Source organism: Dryobates pubescens, chromosome 18, assembly GCF_014839835.1.
Source record: "Dryobates pubescens isolate bDryPub1 chromosome 18, bDryPub1.pri, whole genome shotgun sequence".
NCBI lineage: Eukaryota > Metazoa > Chordata > Aves > Piciformes > Picidae > Dryobates > Dryobates pubescens.
The window spans coordinates 2,264,887-2,289,547 of record NC_071629.1 but is presented as its reverse complement, the minus strand read 5'-3'; the positions used below and the strand labels follow the sequence as shown (position 1 = coordinate 2,289,547).

Here is a 24,661-nt window from a genome sequence, read left to right as displayed (position 1 = left end):
GCAGTTTTCCACTCACAAAACAAGCCCAGTACCTAAAACAAAGAAATTGATGCCCAGGCATTAAGTAAGTGTTGTAACTTGTCTGGTTTTCAACTTGAAGCCTCAAAGTTTAAAGGAATTAGATCCTGGCATTTAAATATGAGAGACTGGATGCATGAAGTCAGCCTGCTGTGATAATTCCATCCCTGTCCAGCTGGTCTATCAGCCTCTTGTAAAGATCTCTGACTGAAGCTCTTCACTAGATGTCTGAAACTGCTCTCTTGCAAAGCTGTGCAGTGGAAGTTCAGTTAAATGTGATCCTACATCCTAACTTCCTGTGTCTGCCAAATCCAGCTTAATCTTTAAGGATTACTCTTCTGTTGATGTGAAGTCACACAAGGTAAAACCTGAAAGTTTAGTTTCTGCAAGTAATGGCTAAAATGGTTACTGTGCCCAGATTTCCACTGGAAGGACTGTGGGATCACTAGTTCTAACAATTTGAGCTCTAGCTCCTGAAAGACTTAATGGAAGCACACATTCTTCAAAATGCTGTCAAGGGAGCACAAAAAGGCAATATTCATTCTGCTGTGTGTTTTGAAAAGATCCTAACCTTTCTGAGAGCAGCCTAACGCAGAGGAGTTCTGCATTTTACAGAACAAGAAAACATGTTAGAGACTCTCAAGAACCAAGCTTCACCACCAGTCAATCAAGATACACTTCAGCCAGTTTTTTCTTTACAGTGCATTTTTCAGGGGATTTCTGATCGTAAGAACAATATAAAGCACAGAGGATTCAATTCTCCAGAACTTTGTGTGGGAAAAGCTAACCCAATGAGAACATTTTTAAAACTGTTTTTTCAAATCCTGTTCAAAAAGATTTAATCTTTCTCTCTAAAATCTCCAGTCAGCATGGAAATGACCCAGTGGCAAAAGGTAAAGAAAAAACTTTGGGCAGATGTGTCTGATCCCTTAAGATACCATTTCAGTTTTGGAATGTTTGCAGTATCTGATCTGTCTTGGGAATCCTTAATGCATTTTGCTCTTGATGTACTTATTTAAGGCTCTCCAGTACTTCACTCAGATCAATCAGCTATCATTGACCTCTGCTCATGTATGCTGAAGAGAAAGAACAAACAAATAATCTGCATACTGTCAGACCCTGCACAGCCTTCTCTCAGAGAGAACTGCTCTATCAGAGACAACTGTCAAATGCTAACAAGTGACATTTGCCAATCCTTCCTTTGTCCTCCAAGCTAAACACACCTGTGTCCTTCCGACCCCTACGATTCAAAAGTAAACAGCCTCTTAGGAATAAACCCTAAACCAGTCTGTAGCCCCTGCCACACAGTGACACACTGATACACCTGACCGTGACAGAGATGGAAACCCTGAGTTTGAGTGACGCAGCCATTAGACGTTCAGCTCAGAGATGGAAGGACAGAGCTGAAGCTGGGAGGGTTGGGTAGGAAATAAATCAGAAATTAAGAGTCTGCATAGGTTTGGGATTTAAAACAAGAATGTGTAATTCTCTTTATCTTTTTGGTCAAGTGTACATGGTCATTTAAGAGAGGAGCACGATTACACTCTAATACCTGACTACCATTAGCCAGCCATAAGACTAAGCCAAAGCAAACAATCAGTATGAGAAAGGCAGGCTGGTTTGGTGGAAGAGTTCTCCCAGATTCCTGGGATGATAGCAGGATTTTCCTGGTTTACTAACAGGTTTTTTGGTGGTGCTGTTTAAGGGTTTTTTGTTTTGTTTTGATCAGAGAATCACAGAGTGCATCTGGTTAGAAGGGACCCTCCATGGTCATCTTGTCCAACCCCCCCAGTATTTTAATCTGAAGTTGAAGATCTTAAAAAGTATCTGTTTGCAGATGATAAATAGATCCCAGGATGAAAAGCTTCATTTTGTAAACCTGACTTCCTAGAATAGAGTCCCTATTGGCAATCCAAAGTCGTATTAGACAGTTGATGAATCCGAAATTCATCATGCAAATGGCTGGAGCGTGTTACCAAACGGCTTTTCTTCTGAATGGTACTCCAAAAGGAAGTGTCAGCAACATCCTGACCAGAAGACTCAGCTCCCCAGATACAGCTCTTGCTGTAGAAGCAGAGAGAACACACACCATGCTGAATGACAGCTTTGGTTTTCTGGAGATTGTTGAAGATGACATAAATGCTAACCATCCACTGAAGAATTATTAGAGAGCCTTGAGCTACAGGCTCATTGTCTCTAATGCTGCAGCCAACGGCCTCTTGCCTGACAAAGCACATACAAGGATCTTCCAAACCAACTCAGATGAATTTATTCCATGTTGTATATAAGGACTCACTATTACCTTCACTAGAACTAAGATGCCTTTATTAGAAACTGTTAATTGTATTTTTCCATAGACTTCAACCACAGTCAAGGGCTTTTAGATGTATGCACTTTATTTTTCTAGGGTACTTTGAAAGAACTTTGCTGTTTGGCTGGGCTGCACAAATATGTGAATAACTTCAGGAAGAGTTTGCTATCCTGTGGAGGAGGGCATGACCTGTTTCCTCAGCAGGACAGCAAAAAAAATCCTCTTTTAAAATGAAAATGGAAAGGAATTTTGATTGTGTTGTGCTGAACAATTACATAGAGTCACAACACCTACTGAGCCAGCCTAGCCTGCAAAACAACACCGTCAGGAAGGACCTGCCAAAATTATTGAAATAGAGAAATTGAGAGATTAAACCAAGTGGCATCCTGGTAATTTATGACAAGGTAGAATCACTGTGCTAACATTACTTTTGTACAATAGGCTATTCAAGATAATTTGACTGTACTTCAAGTACAAGGCAACTCTCTGATACCATTAACCCTAAATGACAGACATTTAAACTGATATTACTCTAATTAACTGGCGACTGCCTACACCAATAACTCAAGTTTTGCTGAAAGACAGCAACAACACCGTACCCAACTTCAACTTTGCCCTCATGACATCAAATCATATTATGGCTAAATTAACAGTTGTGAAAATTTTTGGCCTGGTAGCCCTCCATCATACACAGCCTTCAAATGCCATTTCAGTTCCCATCAAGGCAGGAATCTGCAGTTGTAATTTTTAATATAGCCGTGAAACAATAGGATGGATTAAAAGCTGAATTTCTGACAGCATATTCACAATGATTTATGAGTTTGTATGTAATTTGATTATTCTATTAATTTTACTGATTACTGATTCAGCTAATACAGTGAAGGTCACTTACAAAATAAATCTTCATTACATTTCACAGAAAGTAAGTGCCTCCAACTAGTTGTTTTCTTTAATTAAACGCTAATGTAACAAGAGAGAAAATACGCTTCAGGGTTGCTGCATCTGTTGCTACAAGAGGAGTTTACTGCTTTGATGTAATGCTCTCTGATATTAATGGAACAAAAATAGAATGTCTCTCCATCTGACATCTTGATTCTCAACACAGAAATACCATACAGACCTTTGAATTACAGACTTAACCACAGTTCATTCTGAAACCACAGAAAAGAACGGGAAAAGCTTACTACACAGTTCCACACCCCCAAAAAAGCATGCTTTGTTTCTAGCAGATAATTGTCTTCTACAAGCTAAGATGAATGGAGCCGTACATTTCACCTCAGTTGTACAGTTCTCCATTGCAAAAACTGGGCCCCATCAAAAGTGGTGTGACCAGCAGGACAAGGAAGGTGATTCTGCCCCTCTATTCTGCTCTCGTGAGACCCCACCTGGAGCACTGCATCCAGTTCTGGTGCCCCTACACAAGGACAGACCAGGAACTGCTGGAGCAGGTCCAGAGGTGGCCACAAAGTCGAGGCTGGAGGACCTTCCCTATGGGGATGGGCTGGGAGAGTCAGGGCTGTTCTGCCTGGAGAAGAGAATGCTCTAGAGAGACCTCAGAGCAGCCTTCCAGTACCTGAGAGGGTAAGACAGCTGGGATGGGACTCTTTCACAAAGGCTTGTATTGACAGGATGAGAGGGAATGGAATGAAGCTTGAGGAAGGAAGTGGGGTTGAAACTGGATCATCTTTGAGGTCCATTCCAACCCAAACCGTTTTATATGAATCTGTGAAATATTTGCTTCTCTCAAAGATGGAAACTGCAGACACAGCACAATGAGCTGTGGAGAAAGATCACAGCAAACCATTCCAAGTGCTGAATTAATGAATTGTCCTCTTTCCATTTCTTTTTGCACACAGAGGAAGACATGTTCTGGTTCTTATGTTAAATGCTGTGTTTCTTGAACACTCCCTACAACTTCAGCGTTCCCTGCAATATTGTCCTATGTTCTGGAAATGTTCAAAAGCAGAATATATATACATATATAAAAGATACATATATCTTACTCATACAGTAAGATAATTTCTTTCACTAGATCTTTGCTTCTGTCCTAGTATAGCACAACAGAAGGAATTCCTATCACTGTGACTGGGCAATGCTCCAATGGCAAAGCTCTTCATCAAAACACCGGTGGGTATTTTTACCACCAAAGAAACCAGGACTACTGCCCATTTCAGTTTCAACAAACTGTTTTCATGGAGAAAGATATGGCAGGCAGGAATGGTGACAGCTCAGCAAGGACAGGTCACAGCTGAGAGAGGGACTGGGGAAAAGAAAAAAAGCCTGGTCAAACCTGGTAAGAAGAAAAGACATTCCTCACACAAGGTCCTTTGGCTACAATTATACAACAGCTTGGGAGATCAGGGCCATAGGGTGGAAACAAAAAATGAGTAACCAGAAACTAGTCAGTAAGCATTAGATCAGCTCTAAAATTCTTTTATCTGCTCTCTGCCTCCAGAAAGTTCAATGAAACTGAAGGACTGTTTTACTAATTCAGTAATCTTTTGGAAACAACTTCTCCCTGCCTTCTAGTTTAATGAAAAAGGACTCTGCTAAACTACATTTGCATTTACATCCCAGATTTGCTCCAATAATAAACACTGTGTCTTTTCCAGAAATCTGCTCTAATATATTTGTCCTAATTCTCAGGAAGAACAAATAAACCAGAATCTGCACATCCCCACACAGAGTGATTCACTTCTTAAGAGGCTGTTATGAGATAGTACCAAATAACTATCAGACATACTTCCTTCATATCATAATCACCTTAATTATTAAATTGAATAATTACTGAACTATCATCGCACTATTGCATTTATATTTAATGCTTTTAAGTTCCAAATATGACTGTACAATGAAGCAAGAATGACCAAGAATGACAGTAGTGCAATGTAAGGTACTTTCACTCTTTCTTAATGTCAAGTTCCATGTAACTTTTTGCACCACAAGGTACATTTTAACCCCTGGACAGAAAAATTTTCCATGCTTAGGGATCTGAAATCAATACACTTTGGCAACAGTCATATGATTCAAAGCATCCCATATGATATATTCTAATTGTTGAAGCCTTCTAATTGTTGAGGCTTGCCTCAACACAGGGATCTTAGAGCTGCCTTCCAATACCTGAAGGGATGCTACAGGAAGGCTGGAGAGAGACTTTTCATGAGGGTGTCTAGAGACAGGACAAGGGGGAATGGTTTGAAGCTGAGGGAGGGTAGGTTTAGACTGGATCTTAGGAAGAAGTTCTTCAGTATAACAGTGGTGAGACTCTGGCACAGGCTGCCCAGGGAAGTTGTGGAAGCCTCCTCCCTTGGGGTGTTCAAGGCCAGCTTGGTTGAGGCCTTGAGCAGCTGAGTATAGTTGAGAGGTGTCCCTGCTCATGGTGGGGAGGTTGGAGTAGGTTATCTTTGAGGTCCCCTTCAATCTGAGCCATTCTATGATTCTATGACTCAGGAGGTATGAACTTCTGAAGAACCCTGTATTTCTCACCAGTGAAATAATAATGAGCAGAAAGCTCTCATAACTGTAAACCATTTTTTAAACAAAGAACTACCAAGCACCTCTCTGGGACAAAAGATAAAATCTAAAATGGGAAGGCATTTTCAAAGTTCCATACACTTAGAATGCATTCCACAACAAAGGTTATTTCCAAATTAAAAGTCTTTTCCTGTCAAATTCTGAGAAATAATGTGGGCAAGGACACAAAAGCATTCCATAGCTTTATTAACGACGATGCTCACTGATCTGTGAATAACCTGGAAAAAAAGAAGATTATTGAGTTACTTTACCAATCTATCCATCCATCACTAGTGAACAGGTCTCAGAATGATGGATTATCTCACTTCCCTGATGCTTATCCCAAGGAAGAGCTTCTCCTTAGAGGGAAAAACAAACAACTGATCCTACAAATAATCATGCTAACTACGCTTGCTCATTTTGCATTCGCTTGCCAATGGCATGAGTAGAAATATGTTAACTTTGTCTTTAAAACCCAAACTGTGTAAAAGGTTTTATTATTTCACTGAAATGCAAGTGAAAACAATTAAGAAAGAAGTGTTGCAGCTACTCTTTCTATTCAGTATTTAGCAATTAGATATATAAAGATGAACATGCTGTATCTTGAAATGAGGACTGAACTCGTATCTCAGATACAGCCTCTGCTTTTGAAAATCACCTTTCCAACTGGCACCGAATTGCACGCATGCTAAGGCTTACCTCTGTCATGCCTGACTGTCACAAGGAATTAACATGGTTTGAATTTCTCATTAAGATGCCAAACAATACAATTAGCATAGAGAAAGGTTATGCATGTTGCTTACATCTAGAGACATGCTACTCATGTATAGATTCAAATGAAAAAGACGTTGCCTTAAATGTTTAATCCATCAATTCAGGTTTCCTCAAGTCCAGCCCTGATTTCAGATGCTAAATTCTTCCCAGAGATGGCAACAAGGACACTATTGGAAATGTTAAAGTACCTAAGACTACCTCAGAAGCTTCAACATTTGTAGCAGGTAATAGCACAAATGTAAGGGCAAAACCTGATTATTCATTTTTCAGAGATATACAGAAACCTTCCAAATCAATCACACAATCCATCACATCTCAGCCTGGACTCTTAATCTTCTTGTAAATATAAGGACTGAAAGAGATGAACCATCTTAATCAGATCTTTCCTCCATCACAAAATTACTACTGTCACTGGCACTGACATGAAAAAGACTAATTTCAGTTAGAATCTGTAACAACTTCGAAAAAAATGGTAACTCTGCCCCCCAAATACATGCACAATGTGAAAGTTCAAAGCCCATTTATAGGAAGTCCAACTCATTAACTGACAACCCTTAAAGTCAGTGAATCACTAATTCCTACAGCAAAACAGCTGAAGAAATTCTACCACTCAACACCTACTCCAATGCCCATATCTGTTATTTTTTGGATGACTCTTTAACAAAGAGAAACAAACCCATGTGTCACCCCCCAGAACCCTTGTGAGAGGACAGACCACATACAGTCTCCAATTCCCTATAAAACTTCAAATGAGAAAAAAAAATGCTCAACTACTCCTCAAAAAGTCTTCTTTCCATTCAAATGTTCACATTTGGATGAATATGAAACCAAAGAGAAACTGCAGAGTCTTCCCCTAAACCACCATGGGTTCACAAAGCAAGCACTGAGAAAAATCACAGAAGCAAGGCCACAATCTACAGCTGTCACTCATCTAACAACACTGGTGATGGGTGAAGAGAACCACAACTGAAAGCTCCTAGAAAGACTTCACGTCAAAAGAAACCCCACAGTAAGAGGCCTGTTTCACTGAGGGAACCTGCAAAAGTGAGCTGTGTGGAACAGCATCTGTAAAACAGCACTTCCAAATGTTCCTCCAAACCAGACAACATTCCCAAGCTTTGCTTCTGAAAAACTGGAAGGAAAGAAAGGGGATTCAAGCTGTAAAAGAGCAATGTCACACAATGTGCAAAAGCAAGTATTGTCTTCTTATTTGACAACTACTTTGAATTTTTAAGTCAAACCTCTTTCTTTCCCCAGTCACAAAATTTGGTTGCTGACAATTTTAGCATTATCTGTGTCAGAAAATATTTGGGATATTTCCTGATGTCTTCTAAAACCAGAACCCCACCATCAAAATCAGACTAAAGGTTCCAAATGTTGTATCATTGAGACTTTACAGTTTCCAATGATGCAGAATTAGAGGTCTTCTTTAGGGGCATTTTCTCATGGAAATCAAAGTTGTTATTACAGATTTGCAACAAGCAAATACAGCAAACTGTATATTGTTAGAGCAAGTTGTTACACAGCAATCTGCAAACCATACACTCCTTTCCCTAGCTGTCTTACCTACTGGTTTCCCATAGAAAATGTAATGGCTTGCTTTGATTTTCATAGATTCATAGAATGGGTTGGGTTGGAAGGGATTTTAAGGACCATCTAGTTCCAACCCCACTGCCATTGACAGGAACACTTTCTACTAGACCAGGTTGCTCAAAGCCTCATCCAACCCGGCCTTGAACACCTCCAGGGTGGGGGCATCCATGACCTCCCTGGGCAACCTGTTCCAGCTTCTCACTACCCTTCCTGTTCAGAATTTTTTCCTAATATTCAGTCTAAATCTGCCCTCCTGAAGCTTGAATTTTCCCCAAGGAGACATTCCCATATTTGTCTTTACTAAGCACACTATTACTGCTATTTCATTAGACAGGAAGAGACATAACAGCTTCATACCAAGAAGTTTGAACAGAAGGAATTTGCCAGACAGGCCAGTAAAATTTTGCTGCTTGTCAGCCTGGATTAGCAGGAGGCTTCCAGTGACCTTCCTTGTACCACACATCCAATTTATGGAGATCAAAATCTCACTCTGCACCTCAACATATTGGGAGGTACATTACAGTGATATAAAAGTTTAATTTTCTCTCCTAAACCATACCTGTTTAAACCAATAAAGAACTAACACCGCTTTTACTCACTCAGGTGTCGTCAGTAGTTATAAAATGGGGTAGTGTTTATGCAGAATTCATTTAGAATGCAAGGATGTGACTTACAAATGTCTTTGACTCATTCACATAAATATGCATGCATGCCATTTATAACAGTAGCCTTGATGAGAACACACAGTGTAACTGGCTGCAAGAAACGCTTAAGAGGTTTACATTAAAACAGACTATAGAAGGGTGGTTAGAAATCACAGAACAGGTGACACCTTACTCTGATAACCTGGTGATAAAAACTGGAGGCTGTGATGTATAGGTTGTGGTGTTGCCACTTTACTCTACAGGCTGAACAAAATTCTTCAGATACTGCTCACTTTTAGCAAGAAAAAATATCCAAGGCAGAGCACAGCTGCAAATTATGATTAATCTAAACAAATACTTTTAGAAGCCCAACTGTGATGCCTCCTAAATTGTTCATTTGAAACCAAAGACATTTGGGATTAGTTTGTATTAGAGTGGGCTTAATACAAACCTTTAAAAAATATAATTACTTCTTGGTTTGAGAGAGTATTCTTCAACTATTAAAATACTGTCCTTATTGCAAGACTTAAAATTTAGCAGGAAAAAACCTACAAGAGAGCAATTAATAGACATAAATAGAATGCTCAGGCCAGCTGAAGAATTCCTGTGATCATGCAATGATTTTCTGATAAGCACATTTGTAAGACTTCTAGGCACCACTAACTTGACATATTTCTTGACATATATTGCTGTTACAGATCAGAAAAGTCCATGTACTGGGTATGAAACAGTATAAAGCCAGAAGGCTTTCAAGGAGACAAGAAAAATTATATTGAGAAGAATCTACAGTGGGGAGAATGTAGCTAAAATTCTAATTTCCATTTTAATTACTAAATTTACTTCCGCCCCCAGGTATTTGAGGCCAAAGAAGGTCTAGCTGCAAAACCTGAGCGACTATATTGGCACTGACAATATTTTCATCTCATCTGTTGGTCATGTGCAGATAGCTGGTCCCACAGGAAGTCCTATAGAGATGAAAGACATCTATAAAAATCTACAAACAAGAGTTCTGTTTTGTGACAGTGCCCAGAGAACACAGAGAAAACCAATTCTCGGTCACAAATTGCTTGAGCACCTCACTCTCCAGGTTTTTTAACATCTCCATACAAACACAGTTTACATCACAGATGAAAGGCCACTGACAAAAGATGTTGTCAAGTAACATTTCTGCTCTGTGTAGTACAAACCACTGCCTACTTGTCTTATGACTAATGGAAACATTAGGTTATCTACATATAGTCATCATATTCCACAGGCTGAGGACCAGGTAAGATCTTCCACAATGCAGCCAGCTACTGGTGCCAACTTTATAGATACCTTCCAAGAACTATGACAATTATTACAGCACATTTGTGTCAATACATTGCATCCTATATACAGCTGGAATGGGTTGCCCAGAGAGGTGGTTGAAGCCCTGTCCCTGAAGACAATCAAGATCAGACTCTGGCCCTGGGTAGCCTGATCTAGCTGGAGGTGTCCTTGCTGACTGCAAGGGCTGGACAAGATGACCTTTGAAGGTCCTTTCCAACTCAATGCAATCTGTGAATAGGCTTGAGCTGCTATGGCCATTCTCCTAGCAGCAATTTAAGCACTGATATAGAAAAGAAAACCCAAATCCATGACACAGACAAGTCAGGAAGATAATATCCAATAACATGCTGTAAACTACAATTCCTTAATAGCAGCATACAAACAAACAGCAGAACTTGTCCACCACCAAAGAACAAAGTAGGTAAGACTCAGCATTGGTATGTAAATGACTGATACACAAACATATCGCTGAGACAACAAAATGGCCTCACCATGCTATACTGCCTTTTTAAAATGAGCTCTTGTTTACTTCAGACCTACAGGTTACTACATTAAAACCCACAGACAGCAGATGGAAAGGCTGCTTGCCAGCAAAAGAAAAGATTAAAAAACCCCTCAGCCTTTTCAAAGCCAGTTGAACTGTTGGAAGCAACCGAAAATTAAAACCGCCCACCCTCTGCACGTGTGCTCCTGATGGGCCCCCAAAGCATCTAGCAGCCACTCCTCTGATAGCACTGCAACCCCTCACACACCTCAGCAGCCATGCTTCCAGGAAAGGGGTTAAGTGTTGTTTTGTCTGGGAATCAATAGGGCTTTCTTTCCTTTTCATTACTTTTAGGACTCAAGGAATGGAGAATATACAGCTGCTGTTTCTGATGTTGAATGTAGGACTGCAGGCTGCATATAGCTCAGTATCGTTTCTGTTAGGTCAGCTCCTATGTGGAACCTCGTGGTCTACACAGAGCTACAAGATCATGCCAAGACAAGGAAGACATCATTTCATAGAATCATCATAGCATGGCTCAGGTTGGAAGGGACTTCAGACATCATCTACTCCTACCTCCCCACCATGGGGCACCTCTCAACTAGATTCAGCTGCTGAAGGCCTCATCCAGTCTGGCCTTCAACAGCCCCAGGGAGGAGGTATCCACAACCTCCCTGGGCAGCCTATTCCAGAGTCTCACCATCCTCATACTGAAGAATTTCTTCCTAAGATCCAGTCTAAACCTACCCTCCCTCAGCTTCAAACCATTCCCCTTGTCCAGTTACTAGACACCCTTATAAAAAGTTTCATTTCACATCAGCTGCCCTGTTTGTCTAAGTCTGTAATGTAACAGAGGTGAAAGAATGAAGTTGTTGGTTTTTTAATTAATAATAAACTGGACACATGGCAGCACTTTGCTTTTTTCAGAGAAATTCTTACCTGCAGAAGCACTGTGGGATCTCTCCTTGGCCATACATAGGAAACAGAAATGGTGTATTGCCATAGCGGCCAAGGCACTGAAGAAATTTTTTTGTTGCCTGAAGACCATCAAGAGTGCTGCACTCAGTCTCTGAAACCATGGCAATGGAGTGAAGAATGAAGTGCTGCAAGCTGGCTGTTAACTTTCGTGTGCTCAAGAACTGAGCAAACGTGCTGCTCTCATAGTCTGAGGAAAAAGTCAATTCAGGCAAAGGTATAGTAAGACATTTGCATTTTCTCACTTTTCTGTTTGCTTTAATGTTCAAAAAAAGAAAAACAATTAAAACCAACCTGAGGTTTTTTTAACAAACATTTTGCTGAAAATGGATAATCCCTGCCAATGAACGCTGAAACTTGTACTCCCAGAGCGTGAGTTTTCTCAGAAGACAGAAATATCACTCCATTGAAGTATTTCAAAACAAAGCAAGCACATTGTATGGGTCTCCAAGAGCCCAGAGAACCACCCCTAAATACAGGTTCATCTATCCATCATGCTGGAGTTGAACTCAAATTATTTCTCAGTCATGTGAGAAATGTAAGCGCCTGTGGCTGGAAATCTACTGAAGTGCCTTGGGACACTGTTTCCCAAAGTAATTCAGTTTTGGGCCTCTCACCACAATAAAGACACTGAGGTGCTGGAGTGGTTCTAAAGAAGGGCACCAAAGCTGGCAAAAGTTCTAGAGAACAAGTCTTATGAGGAATAGCTGAAGGAACTGGGGTTCTTTAGACTGAAGCAAAGGAGGCTAAGGGCAGACTTCCTCCCTCTCTACAACTACCTGAAAGGAGGCTGTAGCAAGGAATGTGTTTGTCTCCTCTCCTGAGTAGCAAGAGAATGCAAAGAGTAAGTGGCCTCAAAGTTGCACCAGGGGAGGTTCAGGTTGGACATGAGGAATAATTTCTCCACTGGAAGAGCTGTCAAGCCCTGGAACAGGCTAGCCAGGGCACTGGTGCAGTCACCATCCCTGGTAGTATTTAAAAGATGTGGCGCTGAAGGACATTGTTTAGCAGTGGACTTGGTGGTGTAGTTAATGGTTGGCCTTGATAACCTTCAAAGGTCTTTTCCAGCCTAAACAATACAATTCCGTATTATAGCTGAATGACAGCCACTCAAGAACAACACTGCTGGATCCATACCAATATGGTCAGTGTGTATTTATGGCCAGAGAAGCCATTCACACTGCGTCTTAACCCAAAGGTGAGAAGGCACAGTCAGTATTTCCAACCGATCACTTGTTTGCCACAAACGTGTGGCTGAGACCCAAAGATGGCAGGGATGAGGAACCATAAATTCCTCTTTAAATGAATGCTGTTGCCAGCACATTTTGAAATTCAGAGACACTCAAGTCTTTCAGAAGCTCTTTCACTGCAATGTTGCATGTCACTGATACAGCTCTGAAAAACTTCTGAGTGATTTTGGGGGGTTTTGCCAGGAGAAAAAAGCAATAGCATAGCATCCTTTCACACTATGCAGAAATCTGCCCTCAGACTAATCTCAGTCATGGATAAATTCATAGCTGATTCAGAAACACTTCCATCAGTCCTGAGACCAGCATTATCAAGCTATATATTCTGTTCAGGAGTCACCCACTGTTTTATTACAAATGGATCTTCCCACCCTCTGCACAGCCATGCAGCAAGTCAGAAAATGAGGGTTTTCTTACAATAATAAAAAAAATTATCCCGTTTTTCCCCACTTCAGACTTCTTGTATAAATCCAAATTTCACAGAAAAAAGACTCATAAAAAATTCTTCACTTTCATGAACTTTCCTATTAGAAGTCTGCCTGCCCATGAATGTGATGATCTCACCAAGAGCAATTTTAAATTTCTGAAGTATTTTCATTAGACTAATCTAACTCAAAATATCCCCAATTACTTCTCAGGCAGTTTTAAAATGTAGGAACAAAACCTATTTAACTATCTCTGAAAGTAAAATAAATCTAATGTCATTTAGATTCATGAATCAATGGATTCATTTAAAATTGATGTGGTGTCTCCTTTTTTTTTTTTCCTTAATAAATTTTCTAAATACCACCTATAATCTCACTCTGAGCACCTCCATTTCTCCCACCAGCAGCAAACCTGAAATTACCTGTAATCTATAAAGCACTTCAGTCTAATGCGCTTTTCCTCCTTCAGGAGTTCATTGCAGGCTCTGTCTCCCAGTCTTACCAGACCACTCTCAATATCAACCAATTCTTTCCTGCACATGTTCAAAATCATTTTCTCCCACCTTTGTACCGAATCCAAGGATCTTGTTCAAGTAATCAAACCAGTACCTTAAACATTGAGGTTTAACACTACATTCTTCCAAAAACACTGCCTAGCCGAGCTAGTCAACTGCAAAAGCACTGCTGTGCCTCAGTCTGAAACTCAGCACCAACAGTTCAACATTTTCTCTCATTACTTCTGACAGATTTGTCTTTTCTCTTCAGTTTATCTTTAGACTCCAAGAACTGAGACCATCACTTCCTGCTTTGTACCACAAGGTGCATAAACACAGAGCATGTTGCTCGTGTTGGCTGGTTTTCCTCTTTGACCTATTGCTCATCATTCTTTGCAGGTTATGCCTCAAATCTATTCAGATATTCTTTCATCTGCATAAGTCAGCAGCTGATGAAGGCACTTTCAACTTTCCCTCTACAACTAAAAGGCATTCAATTACATTTCTTTTCAAACTGTGACATCTCCATTTCCTCCATTTCTGATTTTGTGGCAACCTATTGTGAAGATGAAGATACTATTTTAAAAACCCAGAACAGAAAAATCAAATACTTGATGCTATATTAGAAAAATCCCCAAGAGAGGAAACATCTAAATATTAGGGGGGAAAAATAAACTTGTGACCATCCTGTACTAGATAACCTTGCTGTTAAAGAAAAATGTAACCAGTGAGTGATATGGGAACTGAAAGAGCAAAAGCTTAAGCAGGAGAATTTAACACTGAATTGGAAAGGTCACAAAAAGGTCACAGCATACTTTGAAGATTAATCCATAAAAAGAAATTGCATGAAAACACTGGAGAGCTATCAAAATGCTGCATAACTGAATGAAGTCATAAGAAGAGAGTGTGCCCTGCTCAGTGAAACTCTACCTTGGTATTCATCAGGATGTTGTTCATATTCCAAACAAAATGTCAAAAATTTCATTAGCATTCTCTTTTCCACCATTGTGAGCTGTTTGCTGTTGAAGACATCTGCTCTAGAACAAGGTACCTGGAAAAGATTTTTGAATCATTTCAGATACTCCCCATATTATGGATGTGAAAAGCATCAAGTGCAGGCTGAATACCTAACAAGTGTTTTCAATTACTTGTGCTGGAGTTATTTTCTTGTATTTCTTTCTACTGTAACTATAATAAAAAGTTGAAAATTTTCCACAATAAAAATACTTTAAAATATTTTTCAGCCTTTTTCCCTTTTTATTTCCCTTCCACTTCATCTGCACCTTCAATTGCAGGGTTAATCAAAAGAGTTTGCATTAATTAACTATAAAAAAAGACCTCCTGTTGCCATTACCACAACAGCGACTTCTCTTGTAAGAACAGAGAGGCAAATTATGTCTGTCTTTGTACCTGAAGACCAGAAACCTATGAATATTTGAGCATTAACTGCCAAGTAGAACACAGTCTAAATACTTGACATGAGGTCTAAATATTTGACATGTGATTCTAAATACTTGACATGTGATTTAAGTAATTTCTTTTAGCTTTATAAAACAATTAAATGATGTCTAACATACACTAACACCTTTTCATTCCAGAAACCATATTCAAATCAGAATCTTAAAGCAAAGGATTAGCTGATTGCTACAAAACTCTCAAGTGACCAATTGCAGGTTTCCTGACTTCCAAAAGATGAGCTCAAACATATGCAAGAGATGACTTCATGGTACCCGTTCCACTCTTCCCTCTCGAAAGGCCAGAATTCGTGTGGCGTTTTGGAACTCCGCGTATCTGCTGACGTTGGACTTGATCAGCAGGTCGATTAACAGACCTCGGGAGAACATCAGCTGCAGAGGGAAGGAAAAAGCAACAAGAGTGAGTAAAGAGAACCTGTCACACCAAATGGACACAGTAGTAGTTTGTAAGTTGTTTTATTTACAAGCACACACACTGAAGTAGAATCAAATAGTCACAAGATGTGCTGTGTGCACAATAATGTTGAATTAATTGAGGCAACTGCATCCAGTTCTGGTGTCCCCACCACAAGAAGGACACAGAGCTGCTGGAGTGAGTCCAGAGGAGGGCCACAAAGACGATCCAAGGGCTGGAGCACCTCTGCTATGAGAACAGGCTGAGGGAGCTGGGGTTGTTCAGCCTAGAGAAGACTCCACGGTGACTTTAGAGCTGCCTTCCAGTACCTGAAAGGAGCCTACAGGAAGGCTGTCCCATGGAGAACTTGCTGTCCACTAGGACTCCAAGGTCCTTCTCCACAGAGCTGCTTTCCAGCAGGACCACCCCTAGTCTGTACTGGGGCCTGGTTATTTCCCACCCAGATGCAGGACTAGGCTTCTGTCAGAATTTCTGCAAATCACTGCAATTTACACCATGAAACAGAGTGGCACAGAAACGGTGTAAAAAGAATACAAAATAGGATTATCTGCTTCACAGCTATGCTCTGACTGCTGTTTCCATGTCATTCCAATGATTCTTGAAAGTGATATCTACATATCTACAGAACCAACACTTGAAATAATGTGTTTTGTAGCATCACCACGGAGAATTCAATACATTAGTGAAGCAAGTTTGGGGTTTCTTTCTGTTTCCAGAGGTTTTTTAAGTCTTTCCATGCAAAATCTAAAGCACAGAGGTCAAGAAAAACTTCCATCCCATGTCAATTTGCAGTCATGTCCATATACAGTGAAGTGCATAGAAGGCAGATTTTAGAGTGCAAGCAGCATGACAAGAATGTCAGACTAAGAAGTTTAAGTAAAATGTAATTCAACATAATAATAACTAACTTTAGGCAGCTCTGTGTAACATATTAGCTGTAATTACTTTTTCCAATAAAATTGATTATAATTCAGTGCTTCAGTCTGAGTACAGAGAGGAAGTAGATGCCCCACTGCTGGAAATATTCCATGTCAGGTTGGACAGCTCTCTGGGCTACCTGATCTATAAATTTACAGGAAAATCTAAATCCCAGGAAGCACTCCAATAGGAAAATTGCTTTTCATTTAAAACACATCAGAGAGCTGCATGATTGACTCTCCTTGCTGAAAAATCCACATTTTTTAATGGCACTATTTAAACAGAACAATTATCACATAATCAACAAGGTTGGAGAAGACCTCAGAGATCATCAAGTCCAACCTATTACCTAATACCTGACACCTCACAACAACTTAACCATGGCTCCAAGTGTCTCATCCAATCCTTTTTTGAACACCTTTTTTGAACCTACTTGGGATTACATGCTGCTCATCACAGACAATGGACCACCGATGAAGAAAGCTGGTAGAGGTAGCTTCTCATTCCATAGTCTGGCTACCACTAGCAGAAATAACCTTGAAAATTCATGCTGTTTACTCCAGTTAACTTGGAAGCCACAAACATGGTCAGAGAAAGAAAGCTATAGACAATAATCTAACTACTGCTCCTTCCACATTGTCCAGGAAGAGAAAAGCTTTGGGAGAAGAAAGGGTGTGCGGTTCTTATGGCTACAGCAAGATTGGGATTCATTGCTCCTGTGACATTATGAAGTCCATACAACCCTGATCTATTCTATGGCTTCATCTATATAAAAAAATGATGCACTGAGTTTCAGGAAATTCACTCTTAGGGACACTCATCAGCTATATTTTATGGTCTTTTTGGTGATAAGCACTGAGGAGCACACATGAAATAGCTTTTCTTTAGTTTAAGGGTACTAATTCTTGCTTACTTCTCGAGTCTTTTTGGCCTCAAAGGTACTGTGCCAGCCCTCCTCAATGGTAAAGATTTCTTTCAAATATCAGTGTTTTCAGCAAAGTCCTTATATGTACTCATATGAATAGTGTCATTCAGTTCCTACCTTGGAAACTAAATCGATATTAAACCTTCTGCCTTCTCTAACAATCTGGGAATACATGATCCTCTTTGGTTCTTTGGCAGAAGTATCTGCAGGTGCAGTTTCGGCTTTCCCTGGTTCCAGAGCAGTTGTGCCCAAAGCCGCATCGGGAGTGCTCTCATTCTCAGAGGTTACTTCTGTATCATTCCCTTCTGTTGCACTTGCTGGCTCGGAGTCTGCAGCCTTTTCTGGCTCCTGGCTCTCCACTTCTAATGAGGCACTCTCCACTGGTGGGCCACCTTTTTCTGATGCCTGAGCAAGCCCCTCGGCAGCAGAGGCTCCAAACCCAGGCAGCTTTGACAGTGCACCAGCTTCTTCAACATCTTCAGCTGCATCCTGACTGGTTGAAAACAGAAGGGTAAGAAAAGGGAAGAATAGTCTTTTAAAGAGCCTCAAACACTTGTTTAGCATCAGTGCCAGAATGGAAAGCTCAAGTGTTCTAGGAAAAGCATTAGAATGCCTTTACCCTGCTCAAACCAGGTACAGCATCCAATAAAGAATTCTTTAAAATCCCCACAAAATTGTGGTTCTTATTTCCCATGGGCTCAAAAGACAGAAGGAGCTTCAACTGACAATCAGTGTGGTGAAACACAATACATGGCTACAGAAACAAAGGAAGCACAAAATTTTTAAGAAACAGTAAAGCAACCTGCTTAGGGTTTTCTTATGGATTAAGAATTGAAATGGAGAAATGCATTTAAGTCACTGAATTCAGATGTCTTAAAAACCAAAGTCACAGAAGAGCTTTCTATGGCTACTTTGCATCTCCTAGCATTGCAAGTCCATGAAATTTTGCCCTGAACTTCAAGTAAAGCTTAGAGATTACTTTTCCAACTCTGATCTTGTAAGAGCCGGCCAGACTGAAGTCCCCTCATGCAGCACTGCTGTTTGTATCCAAGCCCTTTATGAAGATTTGTGCGTAGTACATGCAGCCAGTAAAAAGCAGGGACATTAACACACAACATTTACTCTCTATAGCCCATTTCCTGTTCACCACAGAATCCTTTTAAATTCCTCTTACAAAGCAGACCTCCACTTTTAATCTCATCTACTCTTTTCATCTTGAGCTTCAATGACATCTACCTGAGAAACTGGAGTTTTGAACTTAGAATTTTAGTTGATACTACCAGCTGAGATGAATCAAATCAGTGTCATTGTAAGTGAAAGGAGTTCAGCAATAATTTCACACTATCTTTTTATCTTTATACCACAAGCCATTAATGCACTGAAAAAACAATTTAATCTTGGCTGAAAACTAATGAACTATGATATTAAAGGTGACCTGCAAGCATACAGTACAAAATTTCAGTAACTAACAGGATAGTTTAAAATTCCCTGAACAGCAAGGAACTCTTCTGTGTACATGGAAAACTCTCCCTCACACATCTGTAGCCTTACAGATGGAAGCTGGGGGCAGGATTTCTGTTAACAGAGGAACCAAGCCCAGGTATCCTTCAAAAGCTGCTCCTCACTCATGAACTCAGGGAGCTCACATGGGCTCACAGGAGTTTGGATTAAGTCTCTCAGCTTGTGCACAGCCACAAGGAAGCACTTATTCATGAATGGGGTAAAATATGGCCCTGGGAAACACAGGAACTGCCCTAATGGAAGAAATCTGTTTCTGTACATTAATTATGGAGGGATTTTTGCTTCATACTGCAAGCATTAAATAACTATAAAATATCATTGTAAAAGAAGTAATCTCTACTAAAGCACAAAAGAAAGTCAGTTAAATTCAAGGGTTCTGTTTGGATTCTTGGGTTTCTGTCAGGAATTTGGAACATGGTGACTATGAACCCCCCTGAAGCTGCTGCCATTAATGCAGTAACTTTAAATGAAGTTTCTATCTAGCCCATCCTAAAGCCTTTTGTAACACAATAATTCATAGGCAAGTTCTCCTTCTACTTTCTCCCAAGATCAACATGCAGTGCAGTCTCATTTTTAACATATTTGATTATCACTTGTTAAATAAAAATAAAGTCTGGACTCACAGTACACCATTTTTTCTACTTCACTCTGAAAGTAAGGTTAAAGAAATACTGTATTTACATATTTTAAATCTCTGTTCAGTTCCCATTAATGAATAGGTAAATCTGCATGACTTGCAGCTCTACACATTTTGTACTGAAAGCCTAAAACCTGTATATAATCTAAACCCATGACATGCTTCCTATAGGAACAAATATGCCTGAATAATGTAAGACCTGTCTATAAAAATGACTCAAATTGAACTTCTGCACAGCCAATTCTTCTCCTAATTCAGAAAAATATAATACATCTGCAGACAAATTATTGTGTAAATTTAGAATATTATCTTCCACCATTCATCAATTAATGGAACTAACAAAGGAATATCTTAAAATGAATGTGTCTTATTAATGCCTTGTAACAGCAACCCCTTCAGATAGGTCAAATGAAAAATTGCCAACCAGCTGGTTAATTTATTCAGCACAGGTGTTCACTATTTATTTTTCAGCCATTTGCCTTTTTTCAATACAGCTTGTTGTAGACACAGTATTCTTTTCCTTTGATGGATGCACTTTGTTCTAAGGCCATTCATTTCAGATTTGCACTGTGTATATTATACTGCTACCCAGCTGTTTATTCTTTCAAAATAAATGTTTAATGGTTACTTCATAGGAGTTATAAAAGTTAAGGGAAACCAACAGAATCCAGCCAGAATGTGTAAATTGTTAGAGAAACAATAATTGACTCTTTCAGGAAGTTTTCAGGTATTCTGGAAAACTTTTCTTTGCCAGGTTTCTTATCTTACCATTCCTCCTTGTGGCTTTAGGGCTTTTTTGGTGGTTATCGAGAGAGACAGCATTGTACTCCCAAGTTAAATTAAATGCTTCAAAGCAGAATCTTCTCTAACTGAAAGGTACTCAGCACAGATCAGTCCTAAGATGGTATACTACTCTTCATGTGCTTGTGCAACAAACATTCAACAATTGTGTGTGTTTCAAACTGAGCATGTGCTTTGACATGTTCATAGAACCAGAGAGCGGCTGAGTTAACTTCAACGAAGCCAAGTGACTTCAACAAAACACATCTCAGAGGCCAGAGTTACTTTTTGAGACAACATGCTCTAGGGGAGCATGGTGAGATGCTTGGAGCCAGAAGCACAGCATGCTTCCCTTTGGCCATGCCAAATGGTACATTTCTGGTTTTCTACTTACTCGCCAAAACAGAAATCTTCTACATGTTGAATAGTTTTATCCTTCTTGCTAAGAGAAATAGCCTCTTCATTCTCGAGGATCAGTTTTCTCCACTCTTCACACTCCTCACTGACATCAGTCTTTTCCTTTCAAAGAACAATTACAAAATTACATTTTGTGCTGTGCTAACTGCCCTTAACTGCAAATCTTTGTAGTCCCAAATGACTAAAAAGAAAAAAGACAGAGAAAGATCCATCTAAAATACTTCAAAGTTTCTTCTGTTCAGATTTTCTGAGTTACAACAGTTAGAGTTGGTTACTTTATTGTAGCATGCCAACCTTTGTACTACACTGCCAGCTCTAGTAACCTGAAAACACAGTGTTAAATGAAATCAAAGCTTTAGCAGGGAGCTGAATATAACTTTGAATACAGTCTACTAAAAGACAGGTTTGCCACAGTTAGATGAACTCCAGATTTTGGGACAGAACTCTTTGAAAGCAAACTGTATGAAAAAAAAGACAGTTATTTAGGGATTCTATTCAGCTCTCCACACAGGGATCTCTAACTCATGTAATAGAATATTAAGTTCTGAGGATATTAATTTCTGCTAGTATTAATTTCTGCTGTTGAGCAACTCCTCTGATTACACCAGAAGGCAGCACTATGGAATAATCAGCCATGAGGCTGAGCTGAAAAGGTTCCATCTTCTGCAGACCCACAGGCTCGTAACACTTCAGTAAATAACAGGAACATCTATTTGCTAATGTAGTTCAATCTCCTAAATAAATACCCTCTCCAGAAGATTTCCAGTGGACAGTTGTGAACTAGATAAACTTTGGTCACTGCCAAATACACTGTCAACATTAATCTTTTTGTCCTGGATATAGGACATTCCAATGGAAGGATCCAGTAACTGCTTTTCTCCCATTTAAGAAGAACCAGCTGAAAGCACACAAAAAACAAGGGACTGAAACATCAGATTGTGGAAAGTAATCAATGAGGAAACGGAAAAGAGCAGATTACCACTTACAGAAGGGGCTGGGAATTGGAACAGCAGTGCAGCTGCTTCTACAGAAATTCAAGAACTCAAAAAGTATGACTGAGCACCAGTCTGCCTGGTCTCAGGTAAGAGCATTAATAAACCAGGCATATCAGAGTCCTAGAATGTTAGGCCAGATGGTTAGGTCTTTACCAGCATAGCTGGAAACTAGAAACCTCTTTGATCTGTCAAGTTACTAAAAGAAAGAGCATTGGGGCAATTTGTCTTGCAATAAATTATGAAAACAACCAAGATTTAATGTTGAAGAATGTTAAAAGAAGTAGTTTGTAAAATTTTTACCTGATTTTCTTTAATCCAGGCCAATAGTCCTGAAAAACTAAAGCTGGCCCAGTTTCCACCGTAGTAATTTCTCCTGTAAAGAAGAAACAAAGAGTGAAACTTGCTGGACAGAAAGATACAGCTTTTCCAGCTTTAGAGTACACATCACCAAGTAGAAGACATTCAAAATATTCTCCATGGGAGTTGCAGAATATAAAAGCTGTTAAAACATTTCACAGCTCGTAATGAGATGAAAAGTCTCAGTTTCTCACTCATCTGTATGCAGCTCTGACCAAACAGACTGGGGTACAAAACCAAAGTATTCAGAGAGCAACATGAATGGTGCTGAGAGAAGCATATGGGACACCAGTAACAATTCCACGTGCCGTGGCTTCCAGCTCTTGGACGGTCCATCTCTGGAGACATTCAAGGTCAGGCTTGATGGAGCTCTGAGCAGCCTGATCTAGGTAAAAATGTCCCTGCCTACTGCAGGGGGGTTGGGCTGGTTGATCTTTAATGGTCCCTTCCAACCCAAACCATTCTATGAGCCAAATGCAAATACAGGTAATACTGCTTCTTGGCCAGCACTGACTCTACACTTGTTAACTCACACATGTACATCACAGCAGGCATCTTTCTTTAAGAGTGGAGCCAAGACAAGACTGCCAAGTTTCAACCAAGTTCTCAGAGAAGGTAGTTCAGATTTCTTGCATTCTTATCACACACAGGTCCAGGTTCTGGCAGGACCTAATTGCTTTATCAGATGAGCACAGCCAGGCTGCTTCTAGCTGAAGCCAATCTGGAGTTTAACATAACTGTATTGCATGCCATTTCTAAACTAAGAGTGCTTCATGAGGTGACTAAGCACAGAAGGGTTAAGCAAACTGAAATTGGGTCCAGACAGTAGAAACAACATCTCTGGTTTCCATTATGTCACACAAAGGAAAGTTCACTCTGTTATTTAACTGCTGCTTACCGAACAGATTATGCTTATTGCAGGCTGTTAAGATGCTCTGGCAAAACTCTTACTGAACTGCATATACTGTAGGTGGAGCCAAAGGAACTGATTTGTACACAACCATCAGACCTCCTCAAGCACTTCCCAGTCTCTATTTGCCACCTTCTTTCCTGAAAAGCACTATTTTACTTCTTTTAAATCACAGCAAATTAATAGCTCTTCTGTTAGTCAAAGAAAGTCTCCACTCTCTCTTTTTAAAATTCTTCCATCAATATTTCTCTAACCAGCAGTTGGATTAATTAGCTTTTGTTATCATGCATCTTAACTGTTTAACAACTCTGACAGGAATAACAATAGAGCAATTAGAGTTTGAAAAATCCCTGCTTCTTGCAAAATAAATATACCAAATACCAAAACCAAGAGCCAGTTCAGGATTTCACTCAGTTTTCTGGTGCTGTATGCTGGCACTTCAGAAGCATGAAAGATACCAAAGATGCCCTTCTGAATGGCTAGCTCATGCTCTTACATGCACTACAGAAATCCAAGCACACTTAAGGAGGGAGATGGGTTTTACATTTTACATAATAATGTGAAGACTGTTAAATCAAATGAACTTAGAATCTTATCATAACCTCCTCCACTTTTAAACTGTAGAGATAGTGTGATGAAATTGAAAAATTAAATTCAGGTTTGATTCTACTGTTTAAGATGGGATGTTTTTGACAAGGCTTATCTGCACTGACAAAGACTTCATTAGGAGTGTCAGCCTCTACACAGTAGCAGAGGGTGCTGCTCTGTACCATGGTGCTTACTTAGCATATGAAGGACAGATGTCTGCTAAACAACCCTAATTGCTCCTGACTAGAAACTGACCTAAAAAAGTCTTTCAGCTACTGCAGGGCAACAGTGAAGAACATAAATAGGACATCTTCTGCAAAGACGACAAAATTCAGCATTCACTGAACAAAGGTGGCTTCAACAACAGAATATGGCATTTAAGGCCATGAGCTGGGAGGACCAGCCCCATACTTCAAGATAACACAGGTAGTCTACCCTGAAAGATGGTTACTCAAAGCAGAAGAGTGCCAGCTGCAGATCTGTTGCCAGCCAGAAACTCCAATCATCTGTACAAAGGAGTTCATAGTTACCTCATGATGTGAATGACAGGGATGAAGTGTACAAAGCACCACAATTTGGTATCACCCAGAATACAAAGCAGTGAGGACTCATTATATGAAATAGCAAACTGTCAGATTTCAGCCTGTAAAACAGTAACTGAGAGTTGCATGCAATGATGATCTCCAGCTTCATTTTAGCTATGAATGGTGCAGGTTAATTTCTTGATTTTTCCTAAGATCCTACTAAATAAAAAATTCAGTATGCATTTATTAGCTGCCACCTCTGGCATTTCCAAAAGGCACAGCCACAAAGATTTATTTTTAATGGAACCTACTGCTTTAGTTGCAAGCTTCCTTAAATATGGAATACAATCTGGCTGTCAGAGCAGGCAAGGCCATTGATCACCAATCACCAAAAACACCTGCCTGAAGTT

At 39.9% G+C, this 24,661-nt stretch overlaps 1 protein-coding gene across 2 annotated transcripts in view; it reads right to left on the bottom strand.

Annotated features, from left to right (window-relative positions):
- The window catches only part of CHM (CHM Rab escort protein), a 59,590-nt gene that overhangs the window by 18,232 nt on the left and 16,697 nt on the right, over nt 1-24,661 (bottom strand). For both annotated transcript variants that reach the window (XM_054169608.1, XM_054169609.1), the window contains exons 3-8: nt 22,173-22,245; nt 20,855-20,979; nt 17,640-18,015; nt 15,520-15,636; nt 14,720-14,840; nt 11,588-11,813 (exon numbers count right to left, since the gene is read on the bottom strand). In XM_054169608.1, coding sequence (XP_054025583.1) covers nt 11,588-11,813; nt 14,720-14,840; nt 15,520-15,636; nt 17,640-18,015; nt 20,855-20,979; nt 22,173-22,245 — 1,038 coding nt within the window. The remainder of the gene's footprint in view (nt 1-11,587; nt 11,814-14,719; nt 14,841-15,519; nt 15,637-17,639; nt 18,016-20,854; nt 20,980-22,172; nt 22,246-24,661) is intronic.